General features: G+C 29.1%; 1 protein-coding gene across 1 annotated transcript in view; it reads right to left on the minus strand.

Annotated features, from left to right (window-relative positions):
* Positions 1-443: 443 nt before the first annotated feature.
* LOC118181944 (phosphatidylinositol transfer protein alpha isoform-like) overlaps positions 444-25,544 on the minus strand; it is an 80,609-nt gene continuing 55,508 nt past the window's right edge. Inside the window, exons 7-11 of the mRNA XM_085815028.1 lie at positions 23,317-23,397; positions 22,417-22,494; positions 15,760-15,855; positions 10,677-10,799; positions 444-1,509 (exon numbers count right to left, since the gene is read on the minus strand). Of these exons, the coding sequence (XP_085671154.1) occupies positions 1,465-1,509; positions 10,677-10,799; positions 15,760-15,855; positions 22,417-22,494; positions 23,317-23,397 (423 nt within the window). The 3' untranslated portion in view covers positions 444-1,464. The remainder of the gene's footprint in view (positions 1,510-10,676; positions 10,800-15,759; positions 15,856-22,416; positions 22,495-23,316; positions 23,398-25,544) is intronic.

Genomic DNA, 25,544 nt, shown 5'->3' on the forward strand with positions numbered 1-25,544 from the left:
TATATATCACTAATTTAACAGAAATAACCTCATGTAAATTAACATATTTTTAAAAAAGTTTCTTCAAAGCATTCTCCTAAAAAAACTTTAAACAGCACCTATTGAATATATTCATAAATTAACACCATCTCATTTTGATAAATTTATAAACTAATTTAATAAAAAGAAATCCCAAATAGTTCTGTTTAGGATTATGAACTATTAAGTCAAAATAAAACTCTGTTTAATATAATTTAAGATTAAAAAGAAAATAAAAATAAATTATAAATCAATGCACAAGTTTAATACACACATTACATAAAAAAGTGCACCTAACTAACTAAGCTTCTTTATATGAGTTTGACACAGAAGCACCTTCTATAAAAGGGTAAATATGGTAACTGTTAACTTACAAAGGAACTGGTGATGGAGCGCCTAACTTCTCAGAGGTCAATTTTCTGAAAAAAATATCCATTTCATTAATGGAAATAAAAGTTTCAAATTTCAAACCACTAGGTAAAAAGGTAATGTACATCATGCAAAATCATATAACTGCACAGATATTGCACTTAATTTACAAAAAAAATATATATATATATAAATTTACAGCAAAACCTCTTATAAAAAAATCTTGGATGTATGTCTTAAACTACTATTTTTTTTCCATCAATAAAAGTGATGTTAAAAGCATTTTCTTATTAAAACAAACTGCATAAATTCGCTAGGAATGCAAATCTCATTATGTACCAATATACGCCAATAAAATCTTAGATGCAAATTCAGAATTAAATACTTATAATTTATTCTTAATTATTCATTTTATAATATTGTTACTCATACAGGATAGCTTATTGTACTTCATATTTTATTACACAGCGAACACAGTCATATCGTTAAAACATTTTTAACTATATAAGCTTCTGTTTAATATGTATTCTACTTTATGATGTCATGGCCTGGTACATGAAACTGATTCTGGTACATGTTTATTAATGAGATTACACATAAGAGGTTTTACCACATTTCAAACAAATTACCTGTTCGCATAGAACACTTAATTTCATGCATAAAATCAAGGCCAACAAAACTTGATTTATGTGTATCTTTAGTAAAAACTACTATGATTCTTAACTAAAGTATTCTTTGGCATCACAATCATGCATGTAACTAAATTTGCTACTGTTACAACACAGAGGTCATATGATGTGGTGAAAGGCAGAAAAGCCTGTATCCTAACATATCATATAATATAGCTTTCCCTAACTTATGTCCCTGTCATGTTAGATGACATTCACATCAACAAATCTGGTGCTTTTATGATAATGCATCTCTAATCAATATATCTAACACAATTTGATTATTAAGGAATAAAATTAATGAACTGGTTACTTCCTTCTCATGTTTTCTGGACAGTGAAATGGTTGAAACAAAATATACACAGGTGATTTTGAACAGATATGCTTGATATATTATTAATCCTGGAAGTCATTCCTCACCTTGAGTGCCCCTAACATGTCCTTTGTTGCGTTGCTGAAATAAATAAAATTAAATCAGATGGCATATAAATAATTTTTAAAAAGTAAGATACTTAAAAATGAAAAAGATGATAGATGTAGATAAAAGTGTATGAGTGTGCTGGAGAGGTCAACCACACAACAAGTGTCGAAGAGGTCTACCACACAACAAGTGAAATGTTTATTAGGTTACACTCTACAAAAAAACAATAATAATAATAATAAATAAACTTAGGATTGATAATTCAAGTGAAATCTAATTTTCTAATTAATGTACAAGTATGCACAGATCACTAGTAAAGACAAATAATCTGAAAAAAAATCATGTATGCTCTAAAACAGGTATTCTTTGCATGTTTTAAAGAAAGAGCATATGATATACCACTTAAGGTAAAGTCAATTACAATAAAAAATATATTTTTCAGTTTTTCTTCTAGAAAAATATTTCACATTTCTTTTCTTCACATATAAAATTAGGTGTTCTTACTTTCAGCACACACAAAAAGTAAATTTTCCTGCAAAATAAATTATTGACAATTAATAAGACAAGACATTTCTTTCACATTTGAAAGAATATTTATCATCCATATAACATGGTGAATAGTTTAAAAAAAATTATTCCATGATAACATTTCGTAATAAAGGTTTTGTTTATATTTATATCATCAGCAAAATTTATAAAAAATGCTTCCAAAGCCTACAATTTCAATAGCAGGGTGCTGCAATGCTGGTGTAAACATGCTGTGTTTTTCGCTCATTTCATTTATTTACCATAGATTCCAGCATATAATGTGTACTTTTAATACAAAAAATTAGATCAAAATTTACGGGTGCATGTTATATGTCAGATATAAAAATAATAGATTTAAAAATAAGGAAAAACTGAGCATACAAAAATTACATTTCTACATGTACCTAAGATCTGTTTATTTAAAAGAAATGATATAGTTTATAAACGTAAAAATTTTCATTATCAGATAACATGAGAAGTTCAGCAAATTAGTCTCTTGTCATATGTTCAGGCACATCATTGAATTCTGTTTCATCTTCACCATCCCTGTTATTCTGATTCATAAATAATAAATTCTGATTCATAAATAATAAATTCTGATTCATAAATAATAAATTCTGATTCTTCCTTTCCATCTAGATTATTAAAAATATGTTATTTAAATGACTTTTAAATTAAGTTGGGTTTAATTTCATTCCAAGTGTTTATTATCTACTTGCACATTATTTCTAGACTGTCATGATGCCTTTTGCCTCCTTTTTTCACCTTCTAACATCCATGTATTTCACAGTCATTTAAAATTTTCTTTGAATGTTTTATTGATATCCACATCTAAAGGCTGAACTAATGGTGTTAATCTGCCAGGAATAACAGCCATGTCTATATATTACTCTCTTTCAACAACTCTTTCTTGCTTCTCTATTTCTTTGTGTTATCTGTTAGATGGGATCTGAACATAATCCAGACTAATACTTCATGGATTCTTTAAGGCAACAGGGCGATTTTGCCAAACATTTCTTATCCACAATGAACAGCTTCAGAATATCAAATCGGGTGTATTCCTGAGACTAAATCTCTGATCTTTTTTTTTATTATTATTAAAATTTCTGTGTCATATTTGTGAAATATTTTAAGATGAGCCTTGAAATATTTTCTTTTTAACATTAATAGAGCAAACTGGAGTCATTTTCAAAGTTTCCGCAAAAATAATAAGGTAGAATTCCTTAAATCTTTGCAAAAATTGTACTTCACCAGAGATGTTACATAACACTGTTATAAAATTGCCCAATTTAATTATTTCTGCAGCAGAACACTCCATTGCACTGAAGAAATGTCAAAATATCATTTACATAATGTTTCTTGGTGGTGAATTGAGATCAATTATAAGAGCAAACAGTTAAATGCAGCTAGAAGGAGATATCAAAGAACTAAAAAATTCTGAGACATATTTACAACATTTGCAAAAAAGGCTAAAATATGCATCTAAGATAGAAGAAATACACTTAACTCTTGATAAAAGTTCCTCAGTAATATTACAACACAAAATATTTGGAAAAAAGATTTATTCTTTAAGTCTTAAAATGAATTATTCTAAAGATATTGAAATTTCAAGAACTGAATGGTTGTCAGGAGAAGTTACTTCCTCTTTTGGGGCTACAATAGATGCCATGAAACTGAAAGGTTATTAAGGGTTTAAAGTTAGGTACAACTCCTAGACCAAACAGAATCGTAAATGAAATGATTCAGGATCTTCATGATATTTATCTCTCTAATATAAATTTACATATTCACGATATCTGTCCCTCTACTACAAATTTATATTTCACTATATTAGTCCTTCTAATATAATTTCTGACTAGATCAGAATCACTTTCCAGTGGTGTGGATAAAAGCAGAATTGTGAATATTCCTAAAAACATTGAAGTTAAAAAGTTTAGTATTGAAAATATCAGATGTATCAGCCTTCTATCATACTTTTGAGTAAAATCTTGAAACACTTTCTATAAAAAGTGTGAACTGGCACTTAAGAAGCAGATATATTTTGGATGAGATAGTAAAGCAAGGTAAATGGGAAAAACTATGTCAAATTTTGAAATTTCTGGACATAAAAGGGGCTCTTGACAATGAATGGGGGCCAAGAATCATAAATTTATTGAAACGTGCAAATAGGAACATCTACCGAATCAAGGATTTTTCGTGCATTCACACAGTAGAATTTTCTTTAGATAATACGAAAAAATATAGGATATAGGGATAAAGAATATAGTGCTGTTTTGAGGAATCAGTACAGTACAAAGTCGGACGTCTATTATCCGGAACGATCTATAATCCGGACCTCAAAGCCATTTTTTTTTAATGCTTTACGCATGCGCATTTAATGTTATGCATATGTGTTTAAAGTTTACGCATGCACGTTTAGCACAAAAACGAAGCAACTTAAACAACTTACATTGAAAGAAATGTTTAATAAAGTAAACAAATAAATATTAAGCTTTTTTTGTAAATTTTCATACCCTTTAGATCATAATTGCTCTTTATTTCATAAATAACGGTTCACATTTTTAATTGTATAATTTCTGCATGCCACCTTACCAGATTTAAATTGATGATCTATAATCCGGAAAAACCCTCAATCCGGAATCGCTGAAGTCCCGACGAGTCCGGATTACGGACTTTGTGCTGTATCTGGACCCTTTTGTGGAATCTTATAATAAATTACCTTTCGTGTGAATAATCTCTTTCCAACACCATTTTAAAACTGTTTTTGCAGCTTTCAATTTTTTAAAGCAAAAGTTTCGTTGATGTTCGATACTGTTTTTGCAGTGGTCTAAACTTCTGAGAAAAATTCAAAGGTGATTTCTTTTAAGAACTGCTCATGACTACAGAACTATTATTACGAGGCACTTTTTACTGTCACTGGTATTCTACCCACAGATATTGAAATTTTGAGCAACAATGTGATGAAAGAAAGCATCTGCAGGCAATCTTTATCAAATTTTCTCGATGGCAGTCTTCCAGTTTCTTCTTTGCTGTATCCTTTTAACAGGAATTCTATACCAGTTGCTGGTTATTCTGATGCTGTTCTTGAAAAGGCCAAATTAATTTGTTTCACAGAAGGCAGTAAGATGAATGATTAAGTTGGCCTTGCTTTTGTTGTTTATGAAAATAAAGAAGAAAGAGACATATGGTATAGAATTAATGATAAGTACTCTGTTTTTAATGCTGAGTTATTATGCTTAAATCTTGCTGTGAAATGGATTCAAAATACCTGTAGTGGTTTGAAATCAATGCATGTTTAAGATGCAATGGTTCACTTTCTTTGCTGCAATTATTACAGAAAATTAGTGCTTCAGAGAAACTTGCTGTTAAAATTCAGTTTATTATTAAGACCTTGCAGGATCTTGATATCGACGTTCATTTTACTTATGTTCGTGGACACTGTGAAAATTTTGGAAATGAGAGAGCAAAGCTCCTGTTTCTCACTAAAAGTGCTTTTACAAAATTGATGTTATCTGCATATGAAACAGAGAATATCTGGCCTCACCAAAAGATTTTTTTTTTTTTTTCCTGCAATTTTTCACAGAATACCAGTTAATCAATTTTTAACAGATTTTAAACTCGATTTTTCACCGGATATGGCAATTTTAAGAGCTAGTTAAAGTAACTTGAACTTGCTTTGTGCATTGTGCAGCTGTAGTAATGGTGAAGATGTAAAGCATATTCCTCTTGAGCAGAGGAATACGCTTCGTGTTCAGCAGAGGAAGATACTTCAAGCGTCTTTGAAGTACCTGTCTGTGTCTTGGTCAGCAAAATTTTCAGAACTTTTTTGGACTAAAGAGACAATTTCTGCTTTTTAAAATTTCATTCTCTATTTAGATTATTAAGTTCTCATTATTTATTACTTCATTTTGAAATGTTTTCTTAAAAGCCTTCATTCTCCTTGTTTTCCTATCCCCCCCCTTTTTTTTTTCTGCTATTATATTTTGAGAACCCTTATCATTAGAAAGTTTCAGAAGACCTGCTTCACTACTAGAAATATTTCTCCTTTAAAATACCAGGAATCAGTCACTTCCCATCTCCATATATGAATACAATCTAACTAGCATCAAAAGGGCACATGGAACATAAAATGGTCCAAATTTTCAAATTTCCAATTAGAGTTTTAAAAAATAGAGCAGACTCAGATGATTCCATGAATATATAATTTGTGTAGGTTTCTGATAGATAAGCACCTAAAATATGGTATTTAAGAATGTAAACAAATAATGCCTCCCCCCCCAGTGTAAAGGACATAAGTTTTTCATATTTTTCAGCATTCTTGCTAACTGAAAAGAGCAACTTTTCTTTTTATTTTATCCTATGGTTTATTCCCCTTATGTTATTATCAATCCACAGTAATATAAACCCATCCTTAGATTGACTGGTAAAATCTATATGGGTAATATACTGCCATAAACTTTCAACTACGTCCTACCAGAGTAATATGGATTCAGAAACTTGGTGTGGCTACAATAATGCCTTAAAAAAGAGAAAGTATAGTCATAAACAATCCGTGCCAGAAACTATACTTTCTGTTGTTCTTTCCCCATTCTCAGTCGAACAGAAAATTTTTGTGCAAGTGCACACATGGTAGAACTCAGAATCCAAATGAGAGTTTTAACTGTTATTTATGGGAATGCTGACCTAAAACTGTTTCTGTTTCTACAGCTACTTTGGAAGTAGGCTTCAAAGAAATTTGAAAGTAAATGCTGTAATTACTTTTATTGATGGGGCTTACAGCCAGTTAAAAGTTCTAAAACATTTGAGTACTGAACTGAGACATAATATGAAATAGTCATTCTAAAATATTGATGAGGACTGAGTTCAAGAGGCATCCTTTTGAGTTTCCAAAACTCTAAATCAGCCACAGTGAAAAATAAAATGATAGAATAGAGAAGACCTGATGCAGAAATGATAAAACAAAATGATTATGATGCTGGAAGGTTTTAAAATAATACTTTTTTAAGCATTGTGGGCAAGCATATAGTTTTTTGCCTTTTTCTCAAAATGTTTTTTTTTTTTTTTTAATTCTTCGATACACTTTTCTAAAACTCTATTTAAGGTACAGTGCTTAAATTTTTCCAAGCAGTACAACTAACTTGTTTCTTTAAAAGTACCTAACATTATAGATCTGAGTGGGAAAACTTTGAAAATAATGAAAAATATATTCTTAAAAGTTTGGGGATTTTCCAAATTTTTTAGTAATATAATTTTAATTTAATTTTTTTAGCCAAAATGAAAAATGCTTATTATTCTCAAATAGTATATTTTCTGCTACCATACCATATTTAAGGTAATAAACTCAATAGTTTTTTAGAAATATGTACAGTACAGACATATTGTTAAAAAAAATTTTAATACAGCTGTATAAAAAATAATTAGCTCTTTCAAACTAATTTATGCAGCTAATTAATTTCTTTTATATATGAACTGAAATATTACTGTGGAAAGAAAAATCTCAGTTATATCTGTATTTTAAAGCAAAATACATGTTGTTGAATCTTTTGCAAGAATTGCTTCATTTCTCCTGTCACGTTGTTCCATATACGCTTAAACTTTTTTACTTCAACCAAATCTTAGCAATGAAATTAACTGCATTAAAAATCATGACCTTTTCCAAAAACTCCCTAGTTCTTCATCCTCAAGTACTAGTCTGAGAAGAATATTTTTTAATAACACAAATAATTCTTACATGGATAATCAAGAATTCGAATTACTAGTTAGAAGTCAAAATCCAGTACTTTAAATATGACAGCAAATACAAAATGTAAAAAATAAATGTTAAGATACATATTTTTAATAATTACATGAGTCATCTTGATGATTTTTACAGGAAAATAATCTACAGAATTACAATACATTTTGACTTGTTTAAAAAATAATAATCAGAAACTATTTTTTAAAAAACCAGAAATATTGAATTTTACACGCTTTTTACAAAGTAATTTATATGCTCATCTTTTCTAATTCAGAAATAATTTGTGATTATATAACAACAGACTAAACTCTTAGTTTTTTAAAAGCCTATTTCATAAAAAGGTACTTTAATCATATAAGTTTATATTAATTTAAAAGCTGAATACTAAAAATAGGCTAATAGAAAAACAACCGTTTTCTCAGAACTTCCCTACTAAGCCTTACCAAAAAAGTTATAGCTAAAATTTAATATAAAATATCAATGCCTCAAGAAAGATTATAAAAAGAATGAGAAACTCAACAGAAATAGCCTTAACTCAGAAACATAAGATTTCTGAAAAAAATTACAGCACTAAAATGTTATCAATAATTTGATATAATTACTTATTTTTACGACATTTCATTTATATTCATATTCAGTTTATAAGCAGACACAGACTGCTGGTATTTTTAGAGGGATGCCCTTGAAACAATGCATGCAATCACAAAATCCTAGAAAGTTATTCTGCATAGCAGGTGATATTAACAAAACTATTTGGAATTGTGATCATAGTGCACATTTCTAGTGTGCACTTTGCAAAGTATAAAACCAGTAACAGAGGCGGAAAATTTCTCTTTTTTCTTGTTGCTGCCATTGTAATTCCGTAAAGAAGCAACTAAAAATGCCATTACGACGATATCGAAGACCTTACAGACAATTAAATGACTTTGAACGTGGTCGCATTGTAGGGTTGTGTAAAGCTGGGTGGTCATATTGAGCAATAGGTCGCCACCTGCAGCATACAGACACTGCTGTGCAAAGATGTTCGCAGCAATGGTTGTTACAAGGAAATTGCTGACGAAATGAAGGCTCTGGAAGGCCAAGGAGCACAAATGCGAGGCAAGATAAGATGGTTGTTCATCAGGACTGAACCACCACAATGGAATCATTGTTGACTATTCAACACACTGCAGCCACGTCTATACCTCCCGTGGTACCGTCCACCATCTCACGGCGCTTGTCTGAGGTGGTTATGTTCATGTTTAGAGGCCTTTAAGACATTTGCCTTTGACCCCACAACATCGATGCAGTCCTCTGGAGTAGTGCTGCAGCTGATCATCATGGCTGCCATCAGACTGGCATTGTATAGTGTTCAGCGATGAATCCTGTTTCACTCTTGAAGCAAATGACGACCGTGTTCATGTCTGAACAGGGCAGCACCAGAGGTCACAATCAGCCTTTGTTTTACAAAGGCATACAGCCATAACCACTGGTGTGATGGTGTGGGGCGCTATCCTTATGCTAGCAGGTCATCTTCAGTCATCCTCCATACATCTTTAACAGCTCAACGATATGTTGATAGCATCCTGCGGTCGGTTGCATTACCCTTCATGGCACATTATCCTGGGGCCATTTTCCAACAAAATAATGCCAGGCCACATACCGATCGCATATCTCTGGGTTGTCTCTGTGCGGTTGATAACTCTTCCTTGGCCACCAAGGTCACCAGACCTTTCACCAAGTGAGCATGTCTGAGGCATAGCAGACCGCCAGATCTGGGCACCACATAATATTCCCCATCTGGAGAGACAACTGATGAATGCCTGGCAGAATATGTTGCATGATGACATTAGGAACCTTTACCACTCCTTGCCTTGACGAATTCAAGCATGCATTGCCACCAGGGGCGATTCGACCAACTACTAATTTGAACACTCAATGGGTGATTGTGAGCCATGAATAGGTACTAAACTTGATTTTTTAATCATTTTATTATCTGTGTATGAGCTATACAAATATTCAGTTTCATCAAAAACAACCATTTCTTTCATGGTGTTTCGATTTTTTTGCAAAAGAGTGTATTAACTCATAATGGAAATCTAGATTTTGGTACATAAATTAACCTTGGGTACATATTAAAACATTATATTAAATATAAGACAGCACCATATTCAGGTGAGGTAATATAAAGCAATAGCATATGACAAAGCACAGAAATATTTTTTTATACAGAAGATTTTGAAACTTCATTGGTCAATTCAAATGTTAGCAAGCATTATGTTTCATTCAAATATTATCCTTTAAATGAATTAAGATTAATGAAACAATACAAAAAATCCCCATGTTGCACACATATGGAGCTGCAAAAAACAAAATGAAACAATACAAAAAAATCCCCATATTGCACACATATGGAGCTGCAAAAAACAATCTGAATATCATATCAACACATTCTGACTATCTAATATGATTGTGTGAATGGCTGTATCATGTAAAATCAATATGTTAACACTATAATCAAACATGAAAGAGAAATTCAATTATCACAAAATTTTCCAAGTTCAGGTTAATTTCGAATAGCTCTTAAAAACAGGACTCAAAAAATTTTGGGGGAGAATGTAAACTATGTTTGTATTTTATACAAATCAGCCAAATGTTAAATTTGATTCTTTGAATAAGGAAAAGGATGAGAACTATCTGCTGAGGGAAGAAATGTGTCCATTGAGGACTTTAAGTCTAATAAAAATAAACTTGTATACATATAATTAATTATAAGATGAAAATTTCTAGCTTATGGATTTTAAAATGTACTATTAAACATGCTGAAAGTATAATTTGTTCAGAATATTTAACATTTACGTTAAAATTAAATTTAATTGTGCAACTGTAACTTTTATCAAGTTAGTTTTATTTCCTATTTTGATCATCATACATAAATAAAAAATCAAACACTTACTTCATCCAATTCTCTCTTAGTTTTTTCTTCAATTTCCCTAATATCTTTCATAGTCATGCCATGCCATCGATCTAGCCAACAAAATACTTGGCGATGAAAATTAAGAAAAATTCTCCGTTCTGTCTGCAAAATTTTTTTAAAAATCATTGCTGACAACAATATACTAAGGGAAAAAATTATGCTTAGAAATAAAATATATATAAAAATAAATAAATAGAAATAAAATTAAATAAAAATAGAAATAAAATTAAATAAATAAATAGAAATAAAATATATTTAAAATTATATTTTAATTTTTTTGGTTAAAACAAAAAAAATTCCTTTATTAAAGGTTTCACTCTTCTCCAATTTTAAACCATTAATGTATTTGTATATAAGTGTCATATATTTATCTAATTATGCAAAAACATGTGATAACTATTTAAAGCAAGGGAATATTTTATGATGACTTCCTATATGAAACTGGCTCATATTCATGTAACACGAGGGAAAAATCCTGTCAATATCCATGCAATCAAATTATTTGCAGAGACTTAAACCAGCACTGAATAACTAACATTCAGTGGTCTTAGCCACTATGCGGCACTCTGCAATTGGTACAAGACAAACCTATAAATAGAGAAGCATGTTTCATGGAGCCAAAAGTATTTTGATTTTACTTAATTAAACGTAATTGATAAGATTTTTATGAATAAATATAAAATATTTATTTTCATGTTAAACTGAATATAAAATAATTAGAAGTAACAATAATTATTATTCAAGGTATATACAGAAGTCCGATTGAAATTTATGAAATAATATTGCTATATAGATATTACTCAGTCACATTTTAAATGACTGAGTCTAAAGATAGGCATGGCTGAGGTGTTTTAAGGAGACAAATATGCTGAGAGGCATCTGATGATGAAAGAAGACGCTTGGTTATTAGAATATAGACTTCAATATCTAACAGCTTGATGAGAAATAATCAAATTTTTACAATAGCATTTTCTTTCATTACTAATTTGATAAGAAGTTTTAGCTTTATTTACCTTCCCCCATTAAGGTATTTTCATTTCTAGTCAATGTTAATTCTGCTATACTCTTCCATTAGAACATCAGCATGCACAAGGAAGTTTGCAAGTCATTAAGCTTTCATTACATTAATAACTCACATTGATTCTTGTTTTTTTTTTTAATTCCCTTTCTATTGTTTCAGGTATAGCAAAATGTTCTACTAATTCTTTTAATTTATATTTGGAAGGCATTTTGCTTCTTAGCTGTTTTGCAGACCACATGAACCAAGCTCACATTCAAATGAACCAAGATTACATCTGTGCACAAAAATGTGCACAAATATGCTCAGCTCGAAAAATGTTTTCTAAATAATCTCTACATATAATAATAATAAAAAAAAAAAAAAAAAAAAAAAAAAGAGTTTGTGTGTCTTGCGTTCGTGCTGTGCGTAAGCTAACAGATCCAGGGCTACGAAATTTGGTATATAGGTGCATCTAGAAAAGAGCCAGTACACACACCTCTAAGCGATTTTTTTTTTCAAAATTTGAAGCCGAATTTTTTTTATCTTTTCAATTTTATCGCATCATTCTGAACAGTTTCATTTTTTTAAAAATATGGTTTGGGCAACAGTTTTTCATTCAACTGTATACCGGATTGCTGAAAATCAGCACTGTTGGCACTTGGAAAAATGAGGGTGATAATTCTGTGCAGTTTTTAAATTTAATGTTTCTCTTGCAGCCTGGATGTTTGTTGAGAGAAGGCAACGGGAATAAGTAATAATAATAATAAGGAATATTGCTTATTTTATTGTAATTTTGTTATATGTAATACATTTTTGTTTTTAATTTGTGAGGTTTTTAGTCTAAAGCGGCTTTGTCCCTAACTTGGGGAATTCTCTTGTCGGATCACATAGTGTCCTTTGATCTACGCTTGAGAGTTAATTGTTCTTTTACATTTAATGTGAAAATAATTAGATGCCTCCTAAGAAGATTGTTGCCTCAGATAGTGCTGCAAATAAAAAGAAGGAAGCCATGGCCATTGAAATTAAGAAAACAATCGTAGATAAAAATAACCCATGGTGTAAGAGTGATGGAATTGGTGAAGACTTACGGTCGTTCAACATCGATGATCTGCAATATTCTGAAGAAGAAGAAAGAAATTAAGAAACTTGATGTGGCCAAAGGAATTACCATTACTTCCAAGTACCATCCAAAATTCCTAGAAGACATTAAGAAGCTGCTGTTAGTGTGGATTAACGAGAAGCAGTTGAAAGGCGATTCGGTGTCGGAATTTTATAAAAACTACGGTATTTACCAGTGTTATTTATTAGATAAATTTATTTTTATGTTGATATTTGTGGGGGGGGGAGAGAATGGATTAACTGGATTTCCATTATTTTCAACGGTAAAGTTTGTTTCTAGATATGAGAAATTCGCTACAAGCTCAATGCTGGAACAAATTAAACTCTTATTTTGAGGTTTCACTGTAGTTGGAAACATGTCTATCATGGCTAAGTATCTACTTAATTGTAACACTAATGCACCAGAGTTCAGAAATATAAACAGCACATTCATTTCATATAAGCAAAATCAATTGTATCATCAGTTTTGCTAACATCTGTATATCATACTGTATCTGTATAGATAGATCTGTATACTGAGAATGCATTTTCATAAATATCTCTACTATTTCAAAATTTGTACTTGCAATTGGATGAGGAAGTGCAGACAAGGGCAGTAAACAATAAAAATGAAAACTGGAGCAATCAGAAAGGCTATCCTTGTAACTTATGCATCGCAAAATAAACATATACAATGATTGAAATTTGGCAAAAGAGAAGAAAACATTATAACTAACAGTTCAGCAAAACACCTAAATATTTAATTTCATTCACTATCTCAAGTTGATTATCATTAAATCTCTAATTATTTTACAAGTTTTAAATAAAAACTTAGTTTTGAAAAACATTTTTTAAATAATTTTTCTTTTCAGCCTCAAATCAATGAAATTATTAAACTAAAAAGATTGTTTTTCAACAATGACTAGTTACTCTTTTACTTCCAACTGTGATGGGAAATGGTATTGTAATGTTTTTACCAAAAAAACAGAAATTACATTAAAAATGTTAAATGAATTTCATTCAAAAGACTTTTTCCCAATGCATCTGATGGTGCAGAAAAGTCAATGGCAAAATTTTGGCCATACTGATAAACACTGTGAAGGAGTTAAATAACAGCTTGTAAAAATGCAGGTAGTTTAAAAAAAAAATTGAGCAATTTTCAAAACCGATAATAAATTCCAATCTTAATACAAGATTTACTTAAAAGATTCTTATTTGATGGTGCAAACAGTGAAATTCTGATATTTCTAGTTTGTTAATTAAACAAAGATATGTGCAAAAAAAATCGTTTAAACATTAAATAAAAAAATTTGGTACTATTTCGTTTTGAGGACCGACCAAACTATTGTTGATGCCAGTACTGTGGTAACCCTAACACAAGAAAGGAAGTATAATAGTAAATAACTATTTAAAGATTATTATTTTAATTTCATATAATACCTTTTTATTATTATAATTTATATAAAAAAAGGCTAAACATAACTGAATAGAAGCATAAAAATAAATAACTATTTCAGATCATTATTATAATTTATATAAAAAAAAAGCTAAACATAATCAAATGGATTCCTTCATCGCTATTTCGCTATCGAGTTATCGTTAAAGCATAATTTCATCTCTTTGGTTGTTCAAACATAATTTTCTATAATGAATAATGCCTTTTCTTTGAAAATATTCTCGGTAAAGTGCAGAATCGCCCACTTATTTGTTTGGTCCTTTTTACAAAGGTAAAAACAATTGGATTTTTGTCAATTTTCTTTTACTTTTTAAATGAAAATTGGCCGATGTGTACTCAGATAAAGTCAAGGGTTGTGCGCAGTGCCATTTTTGTGCAATTCTGGGATTTTTTTTTAAGTGAAAATAGGTCGATGTGTACATGGATTGCAGAGTTTTCGTCATGGGCAATTCCCAAATTGTTAAATCCATAGAATATCAAAAAATGACTTAAAATCAAAACAGGATTTAAAAATTAAACTAGTATTTCAATGGCGTCTTAAGAAATATAGAACTCTATCTATACTTACGCAATTTGAAATCAGCCCGTACGCTAGATTTGGTTCGCTGTTAAATAGGCGTGTTTGCTAGATTTGGCGGTTTTCTGCATACATTTTCGCCGCAATTCTTTACGCTCATCGGAACGAAACAGTACCAAAAATTTAAATCAAATTTTCAAAAATTGCTTCAACACACTACATTGTCATCAACAAATAGTATTTGTATGAGATTTGAACTCAAAATCTTATCAGGAATTAGGTTAAGAATAAATGATCCAACCACAGTGAAATACTAGAAGTGAACTAAATAAAACCTGACAAAAAGATCAATTTTAATAAATGATTAATACACATGTAAATTCAGAACAGGAAAAGAATGACTCCAGCTATGAGTCGTTCAACTTTACAAATATTTTAGGTATGCAAGAATAAGTTTTTCTATTATAAAAAGTAGTACACAACTTTTCTTTCAGAAAACCTCTTACATGTTTGTCAGCCCTCCATGTATACTGCTGCATTACAAAAAAAGGTATAACAGAAAAAAGAAAAATGTAACTAGATGTTATGATAGGCAACATTTAGAAATTGCTATTGTAATGTTTTCAAGGCCTGCCCACAAAGCAACAATGGGGGGGGGGGGTAAAAATGCCAGTTGCAGGTAGCTTGATGCATCCCCAGTACAGTATTAGTCAGTCATGTTTAATGCAATATGCAGCATCAATCATATTTGATACATAGCCCGTGAGAAAAGTGACCAAGATAAATATATTTTAAGATAAAACAAAATCTGTTGTCAACCACAAGTGACTCATGGCTCATAAGAAGTACTTTGAAGTGTTGATCACATGTGTCCAACACAGCAGTTTATATGTTTAATAATCATTTGAAACACTTTTGCTTCAAAAGAAAAAAAGCACACTGCACATTTCAGCAAAGTGTATTTCATTTACAAAAATCAACTAAAATTTACCTTTTGAATGAAAGATTCCACACGATTCTGTAGTCCAAACCACTTAAATTCTACGGTCACTAATTTATAGGCACACATTATAGGAGTACAGTTTTTCTATCAAGAGGGAAAAAAAAGTAAAACTTTACTGCAGACAATGCATAGTTATAACATGAAAAGCCCTAAATATATGCACAATTCAAGAACTTACAATATCTTATTAACACAATACACAACTACTTGGGAAGGGGATATGCAATTCAAAAATTTTAATTTTTTCCAGAAAACTAATACAAAAGTATATTTTTACATGAAAGAGGATTAAGTTGATAACACAGCCAATCTCTACACCACAGTTTTAATTCTCATTTTCCAAAAATGAAATATCATTATTGAAACCTTCAAACAGTTTTTTTTCCTCCAAACTTTGAGTTTCATTTTAAACAGTGTTTCTTCCAAAGAAGTAACATAAATTATTAAACTTTGTACAACTATTTTTTAACCAAAATAAAAGGTTATGAAAATAATCTGCCCGGTCTGACACCCAAAAGTACTTATATACTATATCAGTATTTTCTAAATTTTTAATATTTTTGTGTTTTCACAAACAATATGATACTTTCATCTTTTTTGAGTAACATAAATATTAATAATCTCTACATATTGTTGCATGCGTACGAGTTCGTTATGAATTGAATGCACAAGTCCAATGAAAAATGAACAAAATTTATTGTTATCACAACAAATAAAACAAAATGCCTAAATTTCCTCAGATTTTTGTACAGAATTACAATATCTCACAGTAGTTATTATTATAAGGTTTTCCTCCTTTTTATAAGCTTTGTAAATCACGCACAATTATTCTAGCTATTTCTCAAAATCAAAAAGAGATATTTATTTATTAAATGTTAAATGCACGTGCTCTTGTATGTTTAATTTTCTGGATTAGCTTTCTTTTAATATTCATCATGTGCTGCACTGCATAGGGACTAAAACAATTTTATTTATAATTCTACTAACATTAGCTATTTAAATACCAAATCCATAACAATATAATAAAAGAAATTCTGTCTGTGTGTGTGTGTGGCTTTCGTTCGTGTTGCGCGTAACCTAATAGACCCAGGGCTACGAAATTTGGTACATAGGTGCAAGACATACATTTGGTACTTAGGTCTAGACAAGAGTCAGTACACTTCGAAGCGATTTTTTCAAAATTCGAATCATATTTTTTTTTAATTTTATTTTTATCTTTTTTAATGAAATCGCATTATTTTGAATAGTTTCATTCTTTTAGAAATGTGGTTTGGGCAACAGTTTATCATTCAATACTTTGTATACTGTGCTGCTGACTTGAAAATTATGAGATAAAATATTGTTTATTTCATGCTGCTTATTTTCTTTTGATTTTTGGACATGCAACACGCACATCACAATCTTCTTATTTTGACGCACGTGTCTTGCGATGCACAACAGAAAGAATTTTCTTTTTTTCCTCTCTCTCTTTATTAGCTAATGGCAAAGAGGTTTGTATATTTTGGATTATGTCATAAACAAAGCACAATTTTGATTGGTTATTGCTCTCTGATGATAGTTTCATTCTTTTAGAAATGTGGTTTTGGCAACGGTTTTTCATTCATTGCTTTGCATACTGGATTGCTGACTGTTTTCTCTTGAAAATCTGAGATAAAGTTTTGCATGATTTTTTTTAGGAAACAAAATTTTTAACTTCCTTTATACCATTTGAATTCTTAGGATTTAGCAACGGGAAGCTGGTTAATTTATTTATTAGGATAATTAATATTTGTATTATGGGATATTGCTTATTTCATTGTAATTATTTTAATATGTGATACTTTTTTTGTGGGGGGGGGATAAAAATGTTTTGCAGAGTAAAATTATCAACAGGTTTTAGATTTAATATTTGGTGTTCCCTTTAGGCATCTTTACGGTACGTTTAAAGTCAGACGAAGGTTGGCCATGTAGCGGTTGGTTAATAATAACTAACCGCTACATGGCTTTCATGCTGTTAGTTAATAATAACTAACAGCATGAAAGTTAAATGTATGGGTCTGATATTTTTCTTATCTCAAATTCCAACATGTTAAATTCAATACCATAAAGCATGACTTCTATTTTTCCCCTTCCCTCTAACTCTTCATAAACCTTCTCATTCTCTAAATCACATATTCAGGCAGTATTAACAAAATCCCTTAATCAAGCCAATTTTTTTTCCTTAGCACTCATTCAATCCAAAGCTGTAAATTTAAATTATCATGGTAATTACTATCATCATCTTTTTTTAAAATTTAATCATTGGATGATAAAATGAAAATGATTATGAAATATTTCACGATATTCGAATATACTACAAATATTTCAATTAAAATTCATATTTATGAGCAAGCACAGAAGCCTTCTAATGAGTTCAGGTAAAAGTAAGTTAGAGATATGAGACACTTCCAAGGTGAGACGTTTGTTTTTCTATGCAACTAGGTCCTTTTTTAATGGTTTAATTCCAAAGGTCATATATTTAAAAGTTAGAGAAGCTGAATCTTAAAATGCATGAATTAAACTAATTTTACTATAAATTGCAATTTGTCTTATACTTTTCTAATGTTACTGAATAAACAGTTATGAAAAGCTTTGACACATAATTACAAGTTTTGAAGATAATAGAAATATCGAAACAAATTAAAAACTAATAGTTACTTATAATAATGGTATAAGTAATTATCTCATTTCTCTGACATGTACTCATAGCATAAATGGTTAGCAAGTCCAGCAAGCAACTGAAAGATCTGCAGTTTGAATCCCACTGAAGGCATAGCTAAATTTTTCCCATTTAAAAAAAAAAAAAAAAAAAAAAAAAAAAAAAAAAAAAAAACCTCTACAAAACTTTTAAAATGAAAAACTACAAGAAAGCAATTTATTTTCTTAATTTAAAAACATTAATTAAGATTGTATAATGCCTCCCTCCTTCACCAATATCAGCTGAAAGAATACTTTCAGTAGCAAGAATAGATTAAAATAATTCAAGAAATCCAATAGAAACTCCCTATGGATTATTTGAACACAAAAAATATTAAAATATTCCCCAGGTGCAGATTTTACTGTTCTATAACAGTTCACTAATTTGGCAAACTCTGCTAAAAAAGAATGAATAAATGCCATATTTACTTTCATATACTCACTAATTTATCAAATTTTACCACTTGAGAAACAAGAAAGAAAAATTACTGAAGAGATGGAAAAAAATGAACTTAATAAATTTAAAAAATTGTAGATATATATGCTAATGTTACTGCATTCCATATTTTAAGGAAGACAGGTATAATTGTTACTTTCTTTTTTGTCACATATATTTTTCTATCCAGCCGTACACCGCATATTGCTGTTATAGAATCGGATGTTTCTGAATCATATGGTTGAAGAAAAACTAGGGGGTGAAATGTCAAAGTATATATGATGGTTCCTGTACTTTCCAGCTATTAGCTACTGAAGATTTGTTAATTCGCCTTTTTGGACATAAGATTTATTTTTCTTTATTATCTTACGTCCAAAAAGGCGAAGTTAACAAATCTTCAATAGCTAATCATAGTTTGAAATTCAATCACAATTTTGATTTTGGTTCTGCTAAAATTATCCAGAAAGATAGTTCTATTAGGGAATTGGATTTTCTTATTTGTTTAGTCAATGACTTTAATTCCAATCCAGTCTTGCCTAATGCGCTTAAAATTCTACTAACTTAACCCTTCATTTTTTGTTACAATTTCTGCTGACAGATGGCACCATCGGCTCTTCTACTGGTCGCCTGTAGGATATAAATATGATCGACATTCGCTTTCGCAGAATTTTTTGCTCCTGATGAAGGGGGACACGTTTTGCCCTCGAAATCGATTGGGATTTTACAAAATCTACGCCGAATACATAATAAGGTTATAAGGTTGATGATTTATTATGATATTTTATATTATATATTTATATATTATTTTATGATATTTTATAAGGAATAAGGTTGTTGATTTGCCTGTTTTTCCATGTCGGCATGCTTCTCTTGCATCTTGATTCCCCAATTATGTTGGAAAATATAGGATATTCAATGACTGAATTGCCTGTAGTAATTGTTAATTGAAAAATTTGGATTTAAATGCATATTTGTTATTACTTAGTTGAAATCAGTTTGCTGATGTTATTGATTTAGCATTTGATATAAATTTGATAATTAGTAGACTGATGTTAACTCTTGATAGAGTTCAGGTGGAAAGTGTGTGGGAATTATTTTGACAATTAACAGATCTGGCGCTAGCATCTAGCACAAACATGATGTGCCTTTTTCGCTTTTCGCAGACTCCCCACTGCACCCTCTCTTTTTTGATTTGATTGGAGATGCAAATTTGACAGGAGGAATTAAGTTCCTCTAAATTTGGTTTGATTCTATGAAACCTTTATTCTGTTTGATTCTGTCTCATTTAATTTAAACTGAAGCACAAATTGTATAAATATAATACATCTGCTATTTTAAACTTTTGATCTTTTATGACATATGTTAACAGTGCATTAAATAACAGAAAATTTAATGCTACCTTAATTTCATGCACTAAAATGAGTTAGATGAATAAAGTTAAGCGTAAGTTGTGATTTTTTACGTTTCCATCATGTGTTAATTTAGCATTTTTACATTGATTTAGTTTACAATCTAAGAAAATAAAATAACAAAACAGGCTCTAAATAAACTGAAAAGCAAATCAGAAGTTTAATATTTATTCTTTTTAAATTTTAAAAATTTTATGACAAATTTATTTATACAAAGAAACTGGGATTTTTAATGCAATATAACTATAGGAAAAGAAATATGCTATTAGAAGAAAAAACACTTGCATTAAAACTAGTGTTTAAAAACCTCAGTACTAAAATTAATGAAAATTAAATGCAATTTAAGGAAAAGCATTCCTAGCCAGACAAGATTATGAAAACTTAGAATGATCTCATGTTCAAAAAGCTACTGAGATACTAAGAATAATGAATAACACAGAACTTTAGACCTCCAAGTTACCTGAAAAAGAATCTTATTAAACTTAATGTACTTACATGTTACAATTGTACACAATAATATTTTTTTAAAAACAAATCTCAAAATTTCATCAACAAACCATTTAATGAAATCTTTATTACTATATTCTCCCTTTTACTTTTAAAAGGGTAGTAAAGGAGATAAAAACTATTTCTCACTTTTTTGTTATAAGAAAAGTATTACATTTATTATTTCCAAATACACTATTTTAAATTAAATTTTAGCACAATCTGATAATGAATTAAATATACAGCCCCTAAACATTTACCTTAATACATATTTTGTCAATTACATAAAGAATTTTAACAAAAAAGATTTTATAACAAAAATACATGGCTATTGTTAAAAATCTGATACATGAATCATTACCATGATCAAATAAAAATTTTGTCATACATATAATTTTAATAATTTTTATGCACTTTAATTTCAATTGAAAGCAATTCTTGATTGCACTTATCAGTCTAAGGAAGATGTTTACAAGATTATTAAAAATTCAATTTTTGTATTACTATTTTTGAAATTTTAGATAATTTGGGTCTTAAACGTGTTTGATACGAGAAAACTTTTTTAATTTAAATCTTCATTAAATTAAATACAAATTTCATATTTAAGACAAAAATTTCTTGATAAAAATTCTTTTAAACTTAGTATTATTACTTTTATCTTCTGTAACTGTTTCAATTACATGCTAATTTACTAAAATACATGTTTTATAAAATCTTCAAATACATGCAATTAACATTTATTTATACATAAAACATAAAGCAGCTTTTAAAATTTTTGTAAAAAGCTCAAATGTAAAAAAGAGGAGATTATATATCAACATTAAACATCTGGGAGATCATCTGTAAAATTACATATAATTTAATTACACAGTTTTAAAATAATTTCAGATCCCGCCAAAAAAAAAAAAAAAAAAAAAAAAAAAAAAAAAAAAAGGAGAGAGAGAGAGAATTTAACAAAATTGAAGATAGCTAAATGTTTAATGATAATTAAAAAATTACTTAGTTAGATATTAATTGTTTTAAAATTGAATAAACAAGAAAAAAGTATAAACTAACAGTCTTGAAAATATGAAGCAGCAAAATAATATACTTTTGTCTCAAAATTAAGAAAAACCGAGTTTTTAAAGAATTTGATTTGAAGGGAAGGGTGATTTTCTTCATTATTTCTTAAAGTGAGAAAAACAAGTTATTTTTAAATGAAATCTTATGGAATATTATAAGAAAATTTCTATAATTTTAGACACTTTTTAATCTTTAAAAATTAAATCTATGTTTTTGTATATGGTTCAATTTTTTAAAAAAATTAACATTAATTCTGCATTAAAATAAAACTTTGATACACCAACTTAAAATCAGATAATGGATTCTCCTACACAAACATTAAATTAAAGAGAATATCAATCAACCAGAAATTTCAAAATCACATATTGCATCACAGTTTAAAATATAAGTAACAAATCAATTGAAACGTTAGTAAAGAACAATAATTATTCACAAATTCCGATGCTTCAATACCATACATGAAATCCAATATTAATATTTCATTAAAGTACTCAGAATACAAATAATTGATATAACATACAGTTTCTATAAATATACCTGCCAGTTTCCTATTAATGGTCCTCTTCCTGTCTTCTCTGACTTAAATTTAGTTGGATCTTCTGATTCTTTGTAATCCTAACATAAATCAGAAACTTTATTTTTAGTAATCAGAAAGAAAGTGAATGATTAATTTAAGAAAAAAATTAATTCAAAATTCTTTATTCTAAAAAAAGACTAAGAACACTTTTCTTTCCAATACTTCCCCCCCCCATCTCTATAGTGAAGCTCATTTAAACCCAAATTTAACCCAAAGAAACTGGCTTTCGTCTTTCTCGTACACAATTGATAACCATATCAAAAGTAGAACATATTTGTAATAAGGGAAAATCAATTTTCAGCATTTTTTTTTAAATCAGACTTGAGCATGAGAAATTGTTTTAAGTAGAACACAAGATACACAAACATATATCTATTTATACAGTAATATTTTTTAAAATGAGGAAAATTTTTTTGCAACAATACACGTAGGAAGTTAGAGCAAAAAACTTAAATTTTCAAACATCATAAGATGAAATTTTTAAGAAGCATTTCTATGTTTAAATATATTGAAAAATAATATATTCAATGAAATACTTCATAAATTTCATAAATAAAATGCACAAGAACTACCTTGGAAACACCAGACTGATTTAAAGATTAATTAATTGACTGCATTCTACACTTTATTATTAATCTTATAATCAGTTCAAATGAAGTAATATTTAAATCTTAAAATAAAATTCAAATCCTTCAGCCTCTCAAAACATACAAATAAATCACACCTTTTAACAGCATAATTATGATTTTACCTTTCAGTAATTTCAAAATCATTTAATATCATCCAATTTCTTTAAAAATATATTTTAGCCATCAAATGTTTGCAGTCAAAATTTAGATGTTATTAATAAAAATTCTTACCCTACTTTCAACTGGATCATTGGCAATATCAATAAAAACTACATCTCGATGCTTCAGTTTTTCTGGAGGCAAATCATGGGCCTAAAAGTGTAAATGAATTCTATGTATTTAGAGAATATATCATGAATTTCTAGAAGTTTAAATAAAGAGAACAGATCAATTTAAAGGATTTTATGAAAGTAGTTTTAAATAATATATTCAGGGTTCGTACACATTTCCTTACATGAAAATTAAGGACTTTTAAGGACCATCAAAGAAAAAATTAAGGACCTATCAGCAAACAAAAAAACAAATAGAATAAAGCAATTATCCATACAACCGACTTCATGCTTGTAATTTCACTTTAAGAAATTAACAGAAGTGTGTATTATGCACTATTATTAAATTTACTTTAATACATACCATAAAACAATTTTGATAATTAAACTAACTCCCTACAAGTTATGAAGTAGATAACATTAAATTAGGAACATAATTTCTTTAAAAACATGTATAAGTGTATTTTACACTAATAACAGTCACTAGAGATTTACATGATTATTATTAACTTATTTGATATTTATTTAAACACAGTCAACTACTATTATAATCACAATGTAAGAATATTTTGCAGATTAAAATAACTGATTTGTAAACATACAATTTATTTCCTTGGTTTTTTTTTTTTTTTTTTTTTTTTTTTGAAAGATACTAGAATAATAAACTGTACAATAAAAGATACAAAACATTTGTGCTTTTTTTTAAATCTGAAATCTTTTCAGCTATTTTAACATCTAATTTATTTATGTCTATTTCCTTTTCTTTAACTATTCTTCTAAGTTCATTTGCTTTGATAAACAAATCAATGTTCATGCTGGTCTCAGCTTCATCTGCTAAAGCATCTACTTCTTCATTAATATCTTTAATGTCCCTTTGAAGAAATTTTTTCTTCTGCTTCATAAAATCAATTTCTTCCTCAATGATATTTCTTTTCCTCTTTGAATTTTCAGATTTAGTTAAAGATTTTTGTTCTTCTAAATACTGCATGTATTTAGACCTTGCAGAAGCTGCTGCTGATCTCATTTCTTTATTAATTTCGATATTAAGAACAACTACAGAAAATTTTATGTAATCAAATACTGTGTGTTGAAAAATGAACGATGAGTCATTTAAATTTTCAATTTCAATGCTTTATTTACAGAGAAGCCCCTTTCCACAGAGGCCTGTCCATATGACAAGATAAGAATCATTTTCACTATTTTCCATACTTTTGAATAGTGAAAATCATGAAAATAAGAAGTGAGAAATGTGTCAAGAGAAAGATTTTGAGGATCAAAAGTAGAAAATTCATGTAAATTTGTCTTAACTTCTCTCCAAACTGCAGCAGAATTTCATCCCAATCATCTTGTAAAACACGTTTATTCTGCATTAATACCGTTAGAACTATTTTCATTTTGTTCTGGGCTTTTTCTGGACTTTTAACCATCAATCGCAGGTCTATACAAGATGCATTTTGAATAAGAGAATAATTTATTGGACATTTAGACATTAAGTGTTGTACTATTGTTAAGACACATTGTTGACCTTGTTTCAATGCAAAACTTTCAGCTTGTGAAATGTCCTTCTTGCGGCATTTATCATTCATTAACTGCTCAGCAATGAATCCCAAATAAACTTTACTTTTATCATTATAACAATTTGGATCACTAAAATTAAATTTATAAAGATTTTCTGCTTTAGTTATTTTTGAATATTCTAATTTCAAAATTTTAAAGTGCTGAAGGCAATCATTTACAAGTTTTAAGATATCTTCAGCAAAAAAGGGAATAAGTGGTTTATCACTTTGATAATATTCAAGGAAAGGCAATAATATTTTCGACAGAGAGAGAAAAATATTTAATTTTATAAGAAATGTTTTATCTTTAGTTGCCTCCAAAATATTTGAGAAGGATTTCGATGAATTCTTTTTTTAAACTTCCCCATTTCAACTTCTTTAATATACAGTAGCAAGTCATCCCATATTTCAATGGCTCTTTCAACTGCTGGGACATTTTGCAACCAATGGTAAAAGCAGAACTTCACAGGTAGCTTTTTTAAGCCAGATATACTTTAAAAATTTTCACGTCTTGCAGGAGAATCTTTAAAAATCCAATATAAGGAGGATAAGAATGATGAAATGTCCCAGCCAGTGGATGACATCCTATGCTTGAAAGCATTGTTAAGAATGTGTAAACCTAATGTCAAGCATT

The sequence above is a fragment of the Stegodyphus dumicola genome, chromosome 1 (assembly GCF_044657685.1).
Source record: "Stegodyphus dumicola isolate Sdum_Otavi_A_Nest chromosome 1, ASM4465768v1".
Classification (NCBI taxonomy): domain Eukaryota; kingdom Metazoa; phylum Arthropoda; class Arachnida; order Araneae; family Eresidae; genus Stegodyphus; species Stegodyphus dumicola.